We start from the raw sequence: 18,046 nt of genomic DNA on the forward strand, positions 1-18,046 counted from the left end.
AATCTGTTTGATTTGATCTAACGCCTGACGAGCTAATTGACTGTTGCGCGACATCGCGGCCAAACGCATGCAAACTATCGTCGCGGAGTTGATCCTGTTGGGAATTGCATAAAACCTTTGTTCGTTCGTACGGAGTTTGACGCATTTTTAACGAATCAAATTATCGAAGAACCTGAGACTGGACTGTACGCCTGTTCTCTCTGACGAATTACCCCGCTAAGTGATGGAATTTTTTCCTCGATAACTGACACTAATTTGTTTTATGAGTATGGAATTTGTAAGGAAGGTAAAAAATTGTCTAAAATCGTAAGAGAACAGGATCGGTTCCGAGACAACCAGCATATTCACGTTGCCTGAACAAGGATTGCGTTGCTTTTTTTGGTGTCAGCTGGTTTCGTTTAATCTCACGGTTCGACCGAGCGACGGGGAAAGCTCGATTCTCGGAAAACGAGACACGTGCACCGTGAGGCTCGATGAACAGCATACTATTATGTATATATATATATGTGACGTGTGCGTGTGTGTGTGCGTGCCTTGTGCTTTCGTGTGGCATGCCTCGACGCGAAGAAACCGATCGTTATCATCTGCGTTCCGATCCGGTAAGTAATCTGCATTTAATCCTAACCGACTACGGCTTCCATATTAACACCACCTTAGGCTACTACAAGCAAACTTAGTGTACACAGAAAGCTTCGTCTGGCCTTCAAAGAACTTCCCACCGTTATCTTCGAAGTAAAACGATCCTCTTGCTCCGAGAAGTTAAAGACCTTTGCGAGTCTGTAATTGATACGTTCGTTCGAAATAGTTCTTTGGAAGACAGAGTGTAACTGCAACGCCTATCGTCGTCGTGGTCGATGGGACACGTTTAACGCGATTCTCTATGTCTAGGCTTATTTCGATGGCGTACGGTCAGATCGGTATGATCCAGGCTGCAGCCGGTTTCTTCGTCTACTTCGTGATCATGGCTGAGAATGGATTCCTCCCGCTGTATCTTTTCGGTATCCGAAAACAGTGGGACTCGAAGGCCATCAACGATCTTCGCGACAGCTATGGCCAGGAATGGGTAAGCCCAGCGAACACCGCAACAATAACTAGACTGCGGATGTTTATGCATTTGTGGGAAATTTTAATCCTCAAAAAACTACAGAATGCATTTAATATGCAAGAATATAAGAAATACTTCAAGTAAGAATTATTATATTTAGGGGTTGAGACAGCCCTCTGCGAAGCTTCCGTTTCATTAATTCTATTAATAAAAATAATCTAATAATAACGATATAACTTTCTAGTACAACTTGACAAGAGCTTCGATACTGAGTTTGGTTTATTTTCGCGTAGACGTACAGGGATCGCAAGACATTGGAATTCACCTGCCACACGGCCTTCTTCGTCTCGATCGTGATTGTACAGTGGGCCGATCTGATCGTTTGTAAGACGCGTCGTAACTCGATCATTCACCAGGGAATGAGAAACTGGGCCCTGAACTTTGGTCTGGTGTTCGAGACTGCCCTCGCCGCGTTCCTAAGCTACACGCCCGGCATGGACAAAGGTCTCCGCATGTTCCCTCTCAAGTAAGTCTCATCTCTGTATCTAAAATATTCCCTACGACTGTGATTCCATTCGATGCTTAAACGGAGCTTCGTTTGTGTTTCAGATTCGTCTGGTGGCTGCCTGCCTTTCCCTTCATGTTCGCCATCTTCATCTACGACGAGACGAGACGATTCTACCTCCGTCGGTATCCAGGAGGCTGGCTCGAGCAAGAAACTTACTATTAGACGCAAAAAGGAGAATTAATCATACACGCAGAGCGCGCGCGCAAGAGTAAGAGCGAGAGTAGCAGAGAGAATGATGAGAGAGAGAATGAGACGCATACCCACGCAAAAATATACACCGAAAAATAATAATAATATTAATAATAATAATTAACAAAAGAAACAAAAAAAAAAAAAATATGAAATGAAGCCAAGAAGGTAAGAAAAAATCATTCACGTTAAAACACATATACATTTTACACGGGGCGTGCTATTCGGGTCTATCCGTACTGTCGCGAGATCACGAGAAAAAAAAAGATAACCACTTTGGGGGTGGACGGAGCAAAGTTCGCGTCAGTCGAGCTCGAACCGTCCAACAACGGCGGAATCAAACGTGCGGAGCATTTCTTACGCTACGTGTCGAGGAAAGGAGGCACACTGTCGCGTGTTCAGCGGCGACAGCAATCTCGCAAACAGTGTGAAGTACACGAAAAAAAAAAGAAAATACAAAATGAAAAGAATAAAATGATAAAAAAAAAATCTAAAAAAAAGAAAAAAAAACCACAAAAAAATTAACGTGGAAAACACACACGTGTTCGACTTTCTGGCTCCGCGAGTCGCTTGCATGCGCGTGCCGGTGTATCATTACATAAAATGGCCGTCGTTCGAGAAACATCGAAAGGATCGACCGGGAGGATGAACAAGGGTTCAACGAGCAACGTCGTCGGGAAGTTTTTAAAGGCTTCCAGGTACACGCCCGATATGCTACCGAAGGTTATAGGTGTCGGTGCTGCCATCGGATTTTCAGACAGAATACACTATCAGAGCTAGACGATCGAGCGAAGACGAAGGGCCTAAACGAGCGCGAACGAAGGGAATCGAGAATATAATGCATCGAGATCGGCGAATGGACAACCCGGAAAGGACACCCGTGAAACTTTGGACGAGGATGCGGAGGAGAAACGAAGGCCGGCAGATTCGTATGGACATCGACGGGTGTACACGATAAAGTATATTCAGGATCATTAGATCGACAAAACTATTCATAGGCATCCCTGTGTTAAATATCTAACGAACAATGATCGCTGCGCTAGATCGCCACGTGCTTGTTAAAAATTTCAAAATGAGCAAAAAATAGAGAAGACGCTGATGAAGCAACGTAGATGGAAATAACGGAGTATTCGGTGTACTAACCGACCGGATACGTCTCGTGACAACCAAGGGTCTCGAGTAGACACTTGATCGATCGTTGATTAATTAACAATGAAACCAGTACGCTAGATTGGCACGCCCTAGAGATTATCCACGACGAGGAAAGCAAGGAGTCACGACAAAACACCCAAACGAAATAAACCAAAAAACAGTCGAACAAAAAGAAAAAAAAAAAGAAAGACAACAGACATATACAAGGTGTAAGAGAAGCGCGTTCGCAGTACTCATTAATTGTTCCAATTGCAAGTAACATCGTTCGGTTCGAGTCTTTGATCCGAGCAGCTGTTTAGAACGGGCCAGGAATGGACGAAGGCGACGAGGGGGGGGGGAACGAGAGAGACGCGAGTAAAGAGGAACCGCGAGTTCCGGTTAGGGGTGTGTACGCCAACGGTTCCACGAAACGATGAATACAACAAAAGGAAGTCGAATGCGCGGGAGCACGGTGAGAAGCGGCAAACGGACAGTTTAATAAGTAACTATCAACCGAATCACTACCAACTGACGAGTATGAAGAGAAATACTAATAAAGAAACAAAGAATGGAGTTGATATATGTTGTTTAATTACCACGTGCTGATAGCGAAGCGGTGCAGAGACGCGGTTTCTCTCACCGACTTGAAACCGGACAAATGAATTATGACAATGTTATTTGATTGAAAGAAAAGAGGGAAAAAAAAAAAAATGAAGTGAAAACGAGCTACATAGAGAGTTTAAAGTAACCTGCGTCTATCCCCGGGGCCAGTGTCTGTTTCCGGGGGTGCGGGGGCACCCACGATAGTCGAGGTAACAGGATATAAAAAAAAAATTGCTAGTAGAGGATGGTGAACGACGTAGAAAAGAGCACAGAAGAGAGGGGATTATTAATAGCGAATGGAGAACCCGTAAAAAAGAGGAAAGAAAAATCATTCTTACTTAGGCGAAACTAAAAAGTAAAGGAAAAAAAAAAAGGTATAAATTCATTCTCTTAGTTTTTCATAGGTTTAAAAAAACGCCAGCGGGACAGCTCGCTATAAATCATTGACCCCCGAACGCAGAACGCCCTGTACCACCAACCCCGCGGTCTGTCGTGCGTGTATGCATGTATGTGTGTCGAACGTCGATACAACGCCCCTTCGAATTTTTTTAGGAGCAACAGAAAACAAAAGAAAAAAAAACCCCCAAAAAAAAAAAAGATGACAAAACCTAAAAAAAAAAAAAAAGAAATACGAACGAAGGTGACTTAAAATGCCTGCCACGCGACTTTTCGGGCCGGGACGATCCGAGAGACGTGCCATCTAAAACAAGTCGTGGTCTTGTTTCTCGTGCTTTCTCCAAGTGTGACACGTACTCTATCGGTTGTTGTTTTCTCGTCTTACTTTCTCCCTATGTGTTTCGATCATGATCACAAAGCCTCACCCGCTTCTTTGTGCGTGCGTTAGCTACACGTCGGTAAACGAAAGGCGCTTCGTTTCGGGCGGACGAATAACGGGCGGAGAGCGTAGGTTTCGTAGCCGTGCGACACTCGTTGATAGATAGTTCGTCGTCGTCGGATCGGATATCAACGGATCTAGCTCGAACGGTTCAATCTTCGATTCCTCTTTATTTTTCCCCGCGCGAATCAAGGCGAACGGACTGTCGAGGATCTAGGTAGACGAGGGTGACGCTCGCTCGGCGACCCTGGCCCCAAAACTACCCTAAGTGTTCAATAATCGAGGTGTTCTCGAGGTGCAGTGCACGCGTAACACGTTCCGCCTTCGCCGATCCCGCCGTGCCTCGCCGCGATCTTCCGTTCCACGAACGGAAGATCCTCCACTCGGGTTTACGTGTTTCCACCGTGCAGCCCTTCCAAAATGAATTTTCTCTGTTGTGCGCGCGACGGGCTGGACGCGTCGAAACGGGTCGACTCGCCTAGAAAGAGATCCGGTCGGATCGGCGAACGCATTCGAATTGCTTTCGAGACACGCGGATCGCCATTTCGGATCCAACCGACATCGTCGTTAGAACGAAAGTGACGGAGAGAATTACGGACAGAGGGCAGCAGTGTACCGTCGCGTTGCTCGTCGAACTCGGACGCGGATCAGAGCCCCCCCGACAAACGGTGTAACCAAAACTTGGATCGCGTATAAAACACGTCCCCGGTTGTTTGGTTTTTTCTCGTCGATGGAGTAGACGACACACACGAATTCGAGTTGATATCATCGATTCTCTATCGCAGTGCTAGGTGTTCGAAGGAGAGCTGTTCAATGTTGCGCCGCGATGTTATTCCGTTTTCCGTGGCGTTTATTCGTTTCGCGCTAGAGATCCGGATCATACCTATCACACAACGAAATCGAACGAAGAGAATGTGTGCGCGAAGGTTGCCGAAAATGGATTGCCTTTACGGTGGATCCCCGTGTTTCGAGACGGGACGCGAAGTTCAAAAAGTGTTAAAAAGGTAAAAAAAAAAGAATGCTAACGGTGGAGGGGGGAGGGTGAACGACGCATTAGCCCGTTCGTTATCGTAAAATGATTCGCGATCTGGTGGCCGGAGCTTGGATTGGAGGGATCCGTGGTTTGTCGACAGGGTGTTCCGTGCCCGGGGGGCGTAGGAGCCCAAAAAAAATGCTTTGCCGTCGTGCGCCTCTTTACTTTAGGCTAATAATTTAAACATTAATAATATAATAATAATAATAATAATTATAATGTAATACATGTTACAATAAGATATTATTAGATGTAATTATTATATATGGTTTAGTCTAGATCGTGTTGTTGAAGAACAAAGTACGTATAAGCGAACAAAATAAATGATACGAAGTTCGACGACGAGAGAGAGAGAGAGAGAGAGAGAGCGAGAGAGCGCGAGAGCGAGAGCGAGAAAGAGAGAAAGAAAGAGAGCGAGAGAGAGAGATTTAAAGAAAAAAAAAAGAAAAAAAGAAAATCAAGGAAAAGTGGCGGCGAGAAGAAATTTCGGTCTAAGACCATAAAATCTGCGGCGGACTGAGCGGGATACAGACGAGATAATCCGCTTTTACTTTCGTACGTGATCGATCTTTTTTCGGGCAGCAACTTCACTTACGACCTTCGACACGATGCAACTCGCATTCAAGAGTCGCGCGCGCGCACCCATCGAGCCGAGTCACGAATAGAAAGTCCTATAGTACGTTTCAAGACGGTGACGATCACTCGATTCGTTGGCTGCATCGACACGGCGCTCCAAAATATCTTTGTTTCCATTACTTTGTTCGATATATTTAATCTCTCCTATTAACGTAGCGCGTATAGAATCGTAACTATTGTTCGTTGTTATTTATATACATAAATAGTAAATTGTATAAATTCTATTGCATTTGTATGTATTCGGAGAGTAACGGGTGGAGTCACGTATGGGGGGTCTCTCTTACCGATGCAACCCTCGTCGCGGTCACGCGGAGATTCGTTTGGTTCCGTTTCGTCGTCCCATGGAACGTACTGTAGACCGCTTTTCTCTCATACCCCAGACCTCGTGTTTTTCAATTTTTCCGTTTTTTTTTTTTTTTTTTTTTTTTATATTGGCATTTTCGTTCGTGAACCATTTCGCGCCTCTGTTTTCGGTTTGCCCCTTCTTATCTGCGGATTCATAGGAGAGAGAGACGATCCTCGGCACCCGCGAGTCGCAAATCTCTTCGTGTTCTGCAAACGAGAGCGAACCTCGATCGTCGAGACGAACGTCGTGAACTGGTTATTTTTTCCCCGGGTGAATTGGCGTACACGAGCGGGAGAACAAGTAACGCGTGAATGTGGGCGAGAGAACGAGTGTTTTAATACGGATCCTTCGCATTTCGTTGATCGCGATCAAACCCAATTTGGCGACGAAACAATTCGAATCCGTTACGAGGAAAGGATAAAAAAAAGAGAATCGAACTATTTCCGCGAGAGACGAAAGAGACACAACGGTGGTCACGAGAATTCCGTGGAACGTCGCCCCTGCACAGCCCGCCACACCACGACAGAATCATTGAATGATTAAAATATAAACAGAAGAAAAAAAAAAAGGAAAAAAAAAAAAATAATGAATGATGTTTTATTAATATTGTACATATTTTAAATAATTGAAGACGGACAAACAGATCGCGCGTGAATGGTGACCCACGAGAAGGCGCTCCGCTTGAAAGGATCGCCTTTTGTGCACGGGTCCCCTGTATTCTTTTTTTCTGTTCTTCGTTTTTAGCGTCGCATACACGGTCCACCACACGTACACACCTGTATACACACCAACAGCCACACACAGCATATTACACTCGCCGAGAAACACGCGCGAACATAGAGACACATGTAACACACCCTCGGAGATAAAAAAAAAAACGTACACCGCTCTACCAACTATCTCTTCTGATTGACGATTCCTTTCATATTGATTATTCTGTAAGTTCTGTTTTCACACGTAAAATACATTAAGGAAGAAACGAGAGACATTGTCCAACCCAAGTGTCATTACTTTTGATGTTAAATAAAAAATACATAATTAATAAAGCCCTCTTTATCCTACCTTTCTATTTGGTACTTTCGGATACGCGAGCATCACGAGTCGTTTGCGAAGTTAGGTGAAAGAAAATTAGGCTTCATTTACTGTCATAGTAGTATTTATTACGCTTATTTACACTTGTAATCATTCTAGACATATATTCGATTCATATAAATTTTAATTTCACGCACACCAGTCGTTTTCATTCGATTTCTGACGATGCCAATTTCTGTCTGTCCCTGTGTATACTCTTCTTGCGTAACCTTTGAATGTGCTTCTTCAGTTTGCCTGAATTTTTCAGTTCCTCGTATTGAGAAACCAAGTCCAATACTCGTCTTTCGGCTGTACAACAAAACCAATGTTTTTTTTAGTTTATAAACAGTACCTTTGCATTGTTTGAAAATACTTACTTTTCTTTTTGAATACAGGTTTCTCGCCTCGTTTAATGCTCTCTGCTATTTCCTTCTTCTCTGTGCCCATCCTCTCCTGTTGTTTTCCTTTCTTTCTCTCCTCGCGTAATTGATTTTCTAATCTCTCAATAAGGTATTTGATCTTCTTTATCATTTTTGGATCCTCGGTTTCATTTAATTGTTTCTTTAACTTTTCCAAATCGTTCTGCTTCACGTCGGTTAGGAAGCCGTAAGCCTTTTTGAACTTTGTTTGATCGAAATTACCGCAAAGGCTGTCAAACCTGGGATCTCTGGGAATATTTTTTTTCACGTACACGACTTCTCTAAATCGTGACACAGGCTTCTTCGCCGACATCTCTCGTGGTCTGTTCTTATTTACCCGTTTGAAAACGACTTTCCTAACCTTTTTGGGGCCAAACAGTGCTTCATTGTAAACTTTGGTTCCCAATTTTTCTTTAAGTTTCTGTAAATCTTCGAAACTCATCTCTGAAAGTTCCGCCCTGATTTGTTCCTAAATCGTAACAGCTCGTTAAATCGTTTAAATCTAATTTAAACATACCTTTTATTCGTTTAAAACGTAAACATAACCTCTTACGACCAAAGTAAGTCTAAATACTGCATGTTAACGCAAAAATTGAACCAGAAATATGTTTCTTATAAACCTACTTGATCCTTGTCTTCGTTAAGAAGGGCATCTTCTTCGTCACTCATGTTAAATAGCGAAAAATAGATTTGAAACGACCGATCTCCTTGTTTTCTCCACAGAATATCCAGTAGATCGCCATATTTTATTTTCTGCTTAGCTTTTTATATTCAGTGGTAGAGTGCGCTAAACGGATTAATCGAACTTGCATAGATACGTCGGTACAGCTAATTTATTTAAATAAATTGAATAAGGGGATGTCAGAACGCAATTGTTACTACATAAAGTGTCACTATTGGGTTGAAGATTGAGTAAGTTGACAAAATTAAAATTATTGATTTGGAATGATGGAACCACAGACGAGGTATACCTCTAAAAGGTCTATTCGTACACCTCGTCTGTGCTTTCACGGACTTTCGTGCAGAGATGCCAGAAAAGCACCGACGGTGCCCTACTCACACATGCCAGATCACGCGTACGTGACCTCGTGGAGTTACGGAAAGTCGACAAAGGCAAACTGACGCATGCCCTCTTTCTCGATTCTCCGAAGCTGCCCGAAGTAATTTCGGACCGCCTCGTGGGAGTCGAGAGAGGAAGGCTTATTTGCCTCCGCGCTCTTGAACAGCTGACATTCGACCTCACGTCGACGGCATACGATTCCAAATCTCGACTGCTCAGCCTCTGTTGGCCTCTCCTGACCTCCGCTTATATTTCTGACGACGTATAACGATTACTACTGAATTCTGCCTGCCTTCGCCGGCCTTTCCTGACCGCTGCTGACCATTCCTCATACTTCTGACAACGTATGACGATTACAACTTGCTATTAGTTGCCCCTGCTGGTCTCTGCTTGCCCCTGCAGGCCTCTGCTGCCCCCTGCAGGCCTCTGCTGTCCCCTGCTGACCCCTGCTGACCACTGCTGACCACTCCTGGTACTGTAACGATTACGACTGGCTACTGCTAGCCTCTCCCTGCCTCTGCTGGCCTCTGCTGACCACCGTTTATATTTCTGACAACGCACAACGATTACTAATGACTTCTGCCTGCCTCCGCTGGCTTCCACTGGCCGCTGCTGACCACTCCTGTTGCTTCTGACAACGTATAACGATTACGACTGGCTACTGCTTGCCCCTGCTGGTCTCTGCATGCTACTGCTGGCCTCCGCTGGCCTCTGCTGGCCTCTGCTGACCACTGCTGACCACCCCTGATGCTTCCGACAACGTACAACGATTACTACTTGTTACTGCTTGCCGCTGCTGGTCTCTGCATGCCTCTACATCCCTCTGCTGGCCCCTACTGACCCCTGCTGACCACTGCTGACCACCCCTGATGCTTCCGACAACGTACAACGATTACTACTTGTTATTGCTTGCCCCTGCTGGTCTCTGCATGCCTCTACTGGTCTCTGCATGCCTCTACATCCCTCTACATCCCTCTGCTGGCCCCTACTGACCCCTACTGACCCCTACTGACCACTGCTGACCTATGTTTATAACTTCTACCATGATATATGTATTAAAACTTTGTATAATGTACATCTATGGCAATAAATGTTATAATTTCAAAGAATTCTATGTCTTCTCGTCATTTTTACCTTCCTTTACCTCTCCAAAGCATTCTCATAGTTATAAGATACGTGCCATCTCTTCCCATATCATGTCCTCCAAATGGCAAAGTCCAAAAACGAAAAATTAACTTTCAAATTATTGTTCTCTTAAAAATTTTTGCCCGAAAAATTTTCTAAGTCCTGTAACAACTGGAAAGCCCTGAAACAGCTGAAAAGTCCTGAAACAGCTGGAATGTCCTGAAACAACGAAAAGCCCTGAAACAACGAAAAATTCCTGGCAGCTGGAAAGTCCTGAAACAACGAAAAAGCCCTGAAACAACGAAAAATTCCTGGCAGCTGGAAAGCCCTGAAACAGCTGGAAAGCCCTGAAACAACTTGGAAGTCCTGAATTTTTAGCAAAGTTCTGAGTTTCAGGACTTTCCAGCTGTTTCAGGACTTTCCAGCTGTTTCGAGACTTTCCAATTGTTTCAGGACTTTCCAATTGTTTCAGGGAGGTCCTGGGAGGACTGGGAAGTCCTGGGATTTCTTGGAAACGCCAAAAATTCTTGGAAATCCTGAATTTTTAGCAAAGTTCTGAGTTTCTGGACTTCCTAGTGGGTTCAGGGAAACCAAGGAGTTTCAGGGAGTCTTATAACTAAGGTAATGATTTGGAGACGAAAAGAAAGGTAAAAAATGATGAGAACAGATAGAATTCTTTGTAATTATATCATTTATTGCCATAGATTTACATTATACAATATTTTAATACATATATATCATGACAGAAGTTGTTAACAAGGGTCAGTAGTGGTCAGCAGTGGCCAGCAGGGGTCAGTAGGGGGCAGCAGGGGACAGCAGAGGTTTGCAGAGGCAAGCAGAGACCAGCAGGGGCAGGCAGTAACAAGTAGTAGTCGTTATACGTTGTCGGAAGCATCAGGGATGGTCAGCAGTGGTCAGCGGAGGCCAGCGGAGGTTGGCAGAAGTCAGTTGTAATTGTTGTACGTCGTCAGAAATATAAGCGGAGGTCAGGAGAGGCCAACAGAGGCTGGGAGAGGCTGGCAGTAACCAGTAGTAATCGTAATACGTTGTCGGAAGTATCAGGTGTGGTCAGCAGTGGTCAGCAGGGGGCAGCAGAGGCAGGCAGAAGCCCGCACATGTTGGCAGAGGTCAGCAGAGGCCAGCAGAAGCCAGCAGTAATGGTTATACGTTGCCAGATGTATCAGAAGTGATATCTGAAATGATATACATATGTCCGCTGATATATAGGAATAATAAAAATGAATTTATTTTTGTTCAATAATTCAAATATGATCAGGGGGTCATAAAACGTGTATTTCCGTAAGAAAAATTCGACATTGGAAATGACCGCCGTCACGTTATTGAAAGGCTCTCGCGCATTGAAACGAAATTACGTTTACCAACTAATGATCTTAAAACTAACTATCCCATGACTAGAAACTATACCTAACCTGAACACCCTAGGATGCATTATAACTTATTAATTAAATTAAATAATCTGTAGAGAAATGGCGAAGCATTTAATTAGATATTAATTGGATTCAAATAATATTTGGAGGAATCGTAAGGGATTATGAAGCTTTAGAATAGATAAAAATTAGGAAATTAATGGGAAAGGTAGTGAAGAATATAAACAAAAGGCATAATAATAAATTGATAAGGCATATTAATAAGTTGAATGACTCTGTACGTATTAAGTATGATTTGGTTTACTTGACTGTGCACTGATCCTAATGCCACATGAAAACGAGTCTTAAATTTGTTTATCGCGTTTTTGTCACGGTTGCATGGACTTCGCCTAACAATTAGACTGGTTGACTAGGAAGTTAATTCTAAGAAACATGGAGAAACTTGAGAAGCCTCAAATAATTTGCCATATCGAGAAATCGGTCGATTATTCTTTATTTGATGCTAAATGGATACCGTGCAGTGCCAAGTTTGTGGTTATGGGCTCACGACCGCGCGGTACCGGTATTATACAAATTTATGAAGTGTCAAGCGGAGAATTAAAACTCGTTAAAGATATCGAAAGATCGCAGCCAGTGAAATGCGGAACTTTCAAAGCTTCTAGCTTAAAAGACAGATATCTGGCAGCTGGTGATTTCCAGGTATTAGTAAAGAATACGTATGTTAAAATACATTAAAAACGACTTAAAAGACTTCTTCTATCCTTTTAACACTCAAACATATTTTAATGAGTTGTTGTTCCTACATTCAGAAAACTTAAAGCCACCTTTATTAGGGTAAACTGAACGTCTACAACCTGGAGGATCCTTCCGTACCAATTTACACAGCTAATGCTCACAATGGGATTATAAATAGCATCGATGGTGTAGCTGGACAAAGCATCGGATGCGGTGCACCTGAATTAGTGACCGGTTCCAGAGATGGAAGCGTTAAAGTTTGGGATCCTAGACAGAAAGGACGTCCGGTAGCTATAATGGAACCCAAGGAAGGTGAAACTCGCAGAGACTGCTGGGCAGTTACGTTTGGAAATTCGTATAATTCGGAAGAAAGAGTGGTAGCTGCTGGTTACGACAATGGGGACATAAAAATGTTCGACTTGAAGACAATGTCCGTACAATGGGAAAGTAATCTAAAGAATGGTATTTGTAGCCTCGAATTTGATAGAAAGGATATCGCGATGAATAAATTGGTAGCAACTACTTTGGAGTCAAAGTTTTACTTGTTCGACTTGAAAACACAACATCCTAAAAAGGGATTTGCTTATCATATGGAAAAGGTACGATACGAGATCTAAAAGAAAAATTCTATTTTACGTTTGCTATGGAGTAATGTAATATCATTTTCAGGCGCACAATTCAACGGTATGGTTGGTCAGACACTTGCCACAAAATCGTGAAATATTTGTTACTTGTGGTGGGGGAGGAACTCTTTGCCTTTGGAAATAGTAAATATCAATTTTATGCTTTCTCTATCCGTAAATGTAATATTTTCGGCAAGCTTATACATTTGATATCGAACGTTGTTATTTCAGTAATTATCCAGAAAAAAGAAAATTAGCGGACGCGGATGGCATCGAACACGGAGTCATTGGCAATCTAAGTCTTCTACAAAATGCTACTCTTTCATCGCAACCCGTCAGCTCTTTAGACTGGAGTCCGGACAAACAAGGACTGGCTGTTTGCACTGCGTTCGATCAATGCATAAGAGTTGTTATCACAACGAAACTAAATACTTATTAAGAGAAATGCATAGAATTAATTGTAGACTTCGTATACAGAGAATGTTCGGGTCTCTGCCACGTGTCGTCGATCGACAATGCATCGTTAATATTAAAGACGTTGCAGTAATTGCACACGCTTGTAAATATTAATTGCCTTATTTTATAAAACTTTTATAATTGACGAACAAAGCATTAAATTTCTTTCGAAACCAAAAAGAAGTTACCACTGTGACTACTCCCGTTCCTTTTTAATTATTTACTCTTTCATTGGTAATCCCAGTAAACTAGAACCAATTCTCAAATACGTAAGGGACGATAAATCATTTTTTTATTTTTTTTACTGGTGGACCACGAACTCTACCATTGGTGTTTCTAGAATTCAGAGATATGCCAGGCGGTGTCCGACTTATCAGAGTTGTTGTAAATAACGAGATGCAGTTTCAGGGTGGCATCGAGAGCTGGCAGTGCTCTGCTTGCCTAGGACTATCGATTTTTCTTAGTCTCCGTCGGTCCCTTGCGTTTGCAAGCGTTGCGCAACCTCGCACGGCCGGCCAGATAAAAGCGAATTATATGTCATTGGGCCAATCTATTTAGGATCAGACCCTTATTAAGTGGCAGCCATGTTGCTGAACGACGGTGTTACGCAACGGGCAGCCATGTTGGGGTTATAGACGAGCCCACGCCAAGTGCACTTATGCCACATTGTTCGAGCCAGCCTCGATCGGCTCGCATTCAGCCGTACAAGGTCAGGAATACCGCGAGTTTAATTACATAAATTAACTCTTGACTCTACCCCGTCCCTGATGGCGTCTCTATTTGTACGCTCCTCTCATCTCGCTCTCGCGTACTCGACAAAGCCCCGTTTCAATTAGATCGTGTTTTTTAAAATGACAATGGGCACTTTTAAAATTATCTACGAGTCGCTGAAAAACGATTTACGCAATTTAACCAATTGCCTAACAATTTGATTCGTTATCGAAAGCAGTCGAAAAGGCAAAAAGCTACGAGCAAAGGGAATAAGAAAATTACGATGCCCCGGTAAACGTAATGTAATCACAAAAACGAAATCCAATTGCGACGCGATATTAATCGACTTGCAACGGAGGTGCACAGAAACTGTTCGTTTGGATTTGTACCAATTCTGTTAGCTGATTGCAACGCACGGTGTAAATCTAGAAACTCCGGTGGGTGTGGGGAGGAGGGGGAGGGGCAGTTTCGTCGTTGCCTATTTTTTGCACGCATTTTATTCAATAGCAGAAATCGTCAACGTTTTATTCAGTTGATAAATTATACCGACAGGCACTTCTTTTTTTATTGCTGCACGATCAGGGTAACACTTACCTTCTGTTATATCGTATAAGTTAGGATCGAAGGTAGAATGGGTAGTATTAACATGGAAAAATATCTTTATTGATCACTGTGTGTGTCTTAGAAATTGTGGCAGTGGCAATGCTCTTGATCAAGATCCGTATATTCACGACTGAAGAGTCTGAAATAAATAAGAATCTTTTTTACGATTCTCTGTTTTCGTGAAAGGTACAAGGTATAAGTCTTTTTTAAATGCACATCAGTGGTCGCGAACTTCGACTAGTTCTAGTAATCTTTATGCTCTAAGAAAACAATATTCAAGATATAAATTTCCCAAGTCATGTTCCAACGTATGGCGCAGTTAGAACGCGAGTTTCTTCATGAGTAGGTACATATGCTGATCAATCTCGAAACCGTGTAGGTTGTTTGCGTCACCCTGTAACCTCATCAGCAGTCCTCCGAACGATACGTAGGCAGACCTGCAACAGAAGGAAAAGGCGAGCGTAAGTCGCAGTCCGATCTCTCGGGGCAACGTGCATTTTCCTGTTAAATGTTTATCGTCCGGTTTCATCTTTGACCATCTAACCTCGAAATTTTGGAAACGTTTGGAAACCACCGACTTGGAGGGAAGAAAAAGTCAGTGGACATATTACCAGAGCTCGACTGGTAAAGCAGTTCTTTCTTTTCTTCCAACGTTACGCGGGAGTTTCTACTGAATTCCAACGCGATTCTCGAGTAGTAATTCCGATGTATCCTCGTGGGGCACCCGGGGTGTCTGGTTTCAGGAGGGCATCCTTTGATCGTAGATCCGCGATCGTCATATAATTGCAGTGCCGATAGCGGTCGTGTATATACTTAACCACACAACCAGCTAACCACACTGCCAACATGCCGATCGCAACAAAATTTTCTTGTCCAAGGATTCCTCGTGTTTTTGGCTCTTCTTTCTTCCGCGTGTTGCGCCACGTTGGACACGTGCAGCCGAGACGGTCATTCCTGATGTTTGGATATCGCGCTTTGGAACATCATTTTTAGATCTAAATCTCGCGCGATAAAATGTATTTCGCATTTTATTAGAAAGACATGCATACACAAACCGAGGGGGAGGGGGGGAACTGTTTATAAAAAGAAATACAGTCGCTATAACTACCGTCTGGTTTATTTCCATAAAATCTCGCATGGCGTTGCCGGGCAACGTGTTATTTAGTAACGCGTATCGAAGTAAAATTTAAAATACTTGCGAACGATAAGAAACGAATATTTATACACATGTTTAGGAAGTTGCGACGCTATCGATTGACCTTGCTCCCGAATTTCTGACCATCCCAGTGAGAGCTGATTATTTTTAACCAAAGTATTCTGAGACTCTCCCCATCTATTGGTCCTTCCCCACCCTGCCCCCCGCCCCGTTCATTTAAGTCCATCACTATATTAAACTTCTCAGATATCGATAATATTGAACTTCGAAGCGACATTGACAATGAGGCAATTTATAAAAAGACGTTTCGACAACTTATCACTGCCAGGGAATTGGGAAATTTTTAATTCATAACTATTTTAAATTCCGAAGGTTACCTACAAGTATCGTAAATGATAATGTGACGAATAGCGGTGTGCGTTTATGATTTCTATTCCATATAATTACGGCGATTTATCGTTTACTAAAGGCGTTTTAATATCGTGCCATAAAATGCAAAAAGAAGTCCAACGACGAAGGATTTAAATATAGTAGCTTTGTAACTTGCGTAATGTATGCGCGTAATAAAGACGCTCTTCTAAATAATAACGGTTGCTTTAAAAAAGTTACGCCCAAAGGTGGTGACGGCATGAAATGAAATGATGGAGGGGATGGTACAGCATGATTTTTATTGTCATTGTCATTACAATTACAATGAGTAACGATAAAACATGGTGACAACGTGGCAACGCATCAGCGACAAATGATTTTCGAAATGTTTAAACGTTTGTCCACGATCATCTTCAGAATCCAAGTAGCTTCCCACGTTCCGTCTACGTTACTAAGATGAAAAGATGGTGGCTGGATGTAGGGTTATGTACCTACGCGAGAACGTTACTTTGGGAAGATCAAAACAACGCAAGTGGTTCCATCTGTGAACGGACCTGACGCGAAAAAAGAAACGGTTTGTCGCTGTGAGATCCCATGTCCCGTTACAAAATTAACGACGATCTCTAATATGATAGTAAATCACGAGACAGTAGAACCAGAAATGAACAGAACTCTTTCATATTTAAGCAACGAATATAAAGGACACAAGAACATTTTATCTAATATCGATACAAATTACGTTACACGTTGAACGAATACAAGGTTACACGAGTAACTCTGTTCGACTAGAGTAAACCGATATACAGAGAGGTTATATTCGTCTATTGTTCAAATAAAATTCTGCCCGACTCTCCGTGTTGAACGAAACGAATGCCGATACGATAGCATCGCATAGAAGTCGGAAAGCCGATACATCACAACAAAGGGAACGAAGGCATAAAAACGAGCATATACTCTGCACACCACGAACCGTGCAAAACACAGGCTCGACTGGTTTTTTTTTTCCCCTCGCGAGGCTGGACTCGAGGAACGCGCAGCATTCCAAGAACACGCGTGTTTACGTTACGGACGGTACGAACAAAAAAAAGAACCCGACACCGACGCTGGAAGCATCGAGAACTTCGGTTCAAGTTCTTTTCGTTCGGCGTGTGTGAATTTATCGCGACAAAACAGGTTTTCCATATCTCGTTAGCAACTACCTATTGTCGATAATATAAATTGTTCGCTAAGTTTCTTTTAGGTTAAATCTCACGAAGCTACGACATTTCGCTCGTCGCGAAACGAATCGGTTCTTTTTTTGCAAACATTGCGTGTACGAACAAATTTACACAAAATCAAGTAGCGTACACGTGAAAAATTACTTGCAATTAAATCGTGATGGTCGAAGGCGTTTTTTCGTTCGATGTATTGTGAAATTTCCTGTCAATTTTATTCATTCGTGTCGCGCGGTAGAAATTGTGGCGATACATGTGCATACATACATATGTGCGTATAATCCAAACGATTATGATATTTACATTCTTACGTGGACAAGGATGATTCCAAGATACTTCGAATGGTCATGTTTCAGTTTTTATATTTCGAAACTGGTAGTTTTATAAAGCGTGGAATGTTATGCAATATCGGTAACGACGTGTATACAGACAGATGTTCTTTCGTGTAGGGTGGTAAATCGTAGAGGATGACCCGGTTCTAAATAAAATCACAAACGGTACGTTGACATTTTTAACATCGTCGACGATATGCATCGCCATGTACGTAATACTTAAAAACGATCTTCCGTGAGCGATTTATCTCCGTACAGCGAGGTGTGTGGCTCAGCCATGTTTCGTGATTTCTTCAGCGGATGCTCTACACTCTAGTTTTAGATTATAATTTCGCAATCTCATTCTACGGTCCAATTTTAACTCACTGGGGTACATACGTTCGGACACATGCATTCTG

The 18,046-nt window shown here is 42.8% G+C and overlaps 4 protein-coding genes across 10 annotated transcripts in view; 2 read left to right on the forward strand and 2 right to left on the reverse strand.

Moving 5' to 3' along the window:
- LOC122398658 (sodium/potassium-transporting ATPase subunit alpha) overlaps nucleotides 1-6,942 on the forward strand; it is an 87,577-nt gene extending 80,635 nt beyond the window's left edge. For all 6 annotated transcript variants that reach the window (XM_043398735.1, XM_043398734.1, XM_043398736.1 and 3 more), the window contains 3 exons: nucleotides 889-1,063; nucleotides 1,339-1,571; nucleotides 1,655-6,942. In XM_043398735.1, coding sequence (XP_043254670.1) covers nucleotides 889-1,063; nucleotides 1,339-1,571; nucleotides 1,655-1,775 — 529 coding nt within the window. In that variant the 3' untranslated portion in view covers nucleotides 1,776-6,942. The remainder of the gene's footprint in view (nucleotides 1-888; nucleotides 1,064-1,338; nucleotides 1,572-1,654) is intronic.
- A 613-nt stretch (nucleotides 6,943-7,555) lies between these two features.
- On the reverse strand, nucleotides 7,556-8,837 carry LOC122398888 (ribosomal RNA processing protein 36 homolog). The gene is made up of 3 exons (XM_043399150.1): nucleotides 8,501-8,837; nucleotides 7,835-8,345; nucleotides 7,556-7,766 (listed from the first exon to the last, which is right to left on the reverse strand). Exons 1-3 carry the CDS (start codon nucleotides 8,543-8,545, stop codon nucleotides 7,627-7,629), a joined length of 696 nt encoding a protein of 231 aa, XP_043255085.1. The 5' UTR covers nucleotides 8,546-8,837; the 3' UTR covers nucleotides 7,556-7,626.
- A 2,776-nt stretch (nucleotides 8,838-11,613) lies between these two features.
- LOC122399002 (dynein axonemal assembly factor 10) lies at nucleotides 11,614-14,484 on the forward strand. Its single transcript, XM_043399295.1, has 4 exons — nucleotides 11,614-12,148; nucleotides 12,283-12,783; nucleotides 12,854-12,951; nucleotides 13,039-14,484. Exons 1-4 carry the CDS (start codon nucleotides 11,882-11,884, stop codon nucleotides 13,244-13,246), a joined length of 1,074 nt encoding a protein of 357 aa, XP_043255230.1. The 5' UTR covers nucleotides 11,614-11,881; the 3' UTR covers nucleotides 13,247-14,484.
- A 131-nt stretch (nucleotides 14,485-14,615) lies between these two features.
- Nucleotides 14,616-18,046, reverse strand: part of LOC122399003 (DNA-directed RNA polymerases I, II, and III subunit RPABC3) — a 56,282-nt gene continuing 52,851 nt past the window's right edge. For both annotated transcript variants that reach the window (XM_043399296.1, XM_043399297.1), the window contains one exon: nucleotides 14,616-15,014. In XM_043399296.1, the coding sequence (XP_043255231.1) occupies nucleotides 14,897-15,014 (118 nt within the window). In that variant the 3' untranslated portion in view covers nucleotides 14,616-14,896. The remainder of the gene's footprint in view (nucleotides 15,015-18,046) is intronic.

This window comes from Colletes gigas, unplaced genomic scaffold (genome assembly GCF_013123115.1).
Source record: "Colletes gigas isolate AHSC1104 unplaced genomic scaffold, ASM1312311v1 Colletes_gigas_Sc00012, whole genome shotgun sequence".
NCBI lineage: Eukaryota > Metazoa > Arthropoda > Insecta > Hymenoptera > Colletidae > Colletes > Colletes gigas.

Excerpts from the sequence above, each read along its gene's own strand:
- LOC122398888 (XM_043399150.1), bottom strand. The coding sequence starts at position 8,545 with ATGAGTGACGAAGAAGATGCCCTTCTTAACGAAGACAAGGATCAA. Across the intron at positions 8,346-8,500 it reads TTAACGAAGACAAGGATCAA|GAACAAATCAGGGCGGAACT; the intron begins GTAGGTTTATAA and ends GTTACGATTTAG. Across the intron at positions 7,767-7,834 it reads ACCTGTATTCAAAAAGAAAA|CCGAAAGACGAGTATTGGAC; the intron begins GTAAGTATTTTC and ends TTTGTTGTACAG.
- LOC122399002 (XM_043399295.1), top strand. The coding sequence starts at position 11,882 with ATGGAGAAACTTGAGAAGCCTCAAATAATTTGCCATATCGAGAAATCG. Across the intron at positions 12,149-12,282 it reads TGGCAGCTGGTGATTTCCAG|GGTAAACTGAACGTCTACAA; the intron begins GTATTAGTAAAG and ends CACCTTTATTAG. Across the intron at positions 12,952-13,038 it reads ACTCTTTGCCTTTGGAAATA|TAATTATCCAGAAAAAAGAA; the intron begins GTAAATATCAAT and ends TTGTTATTTCAG.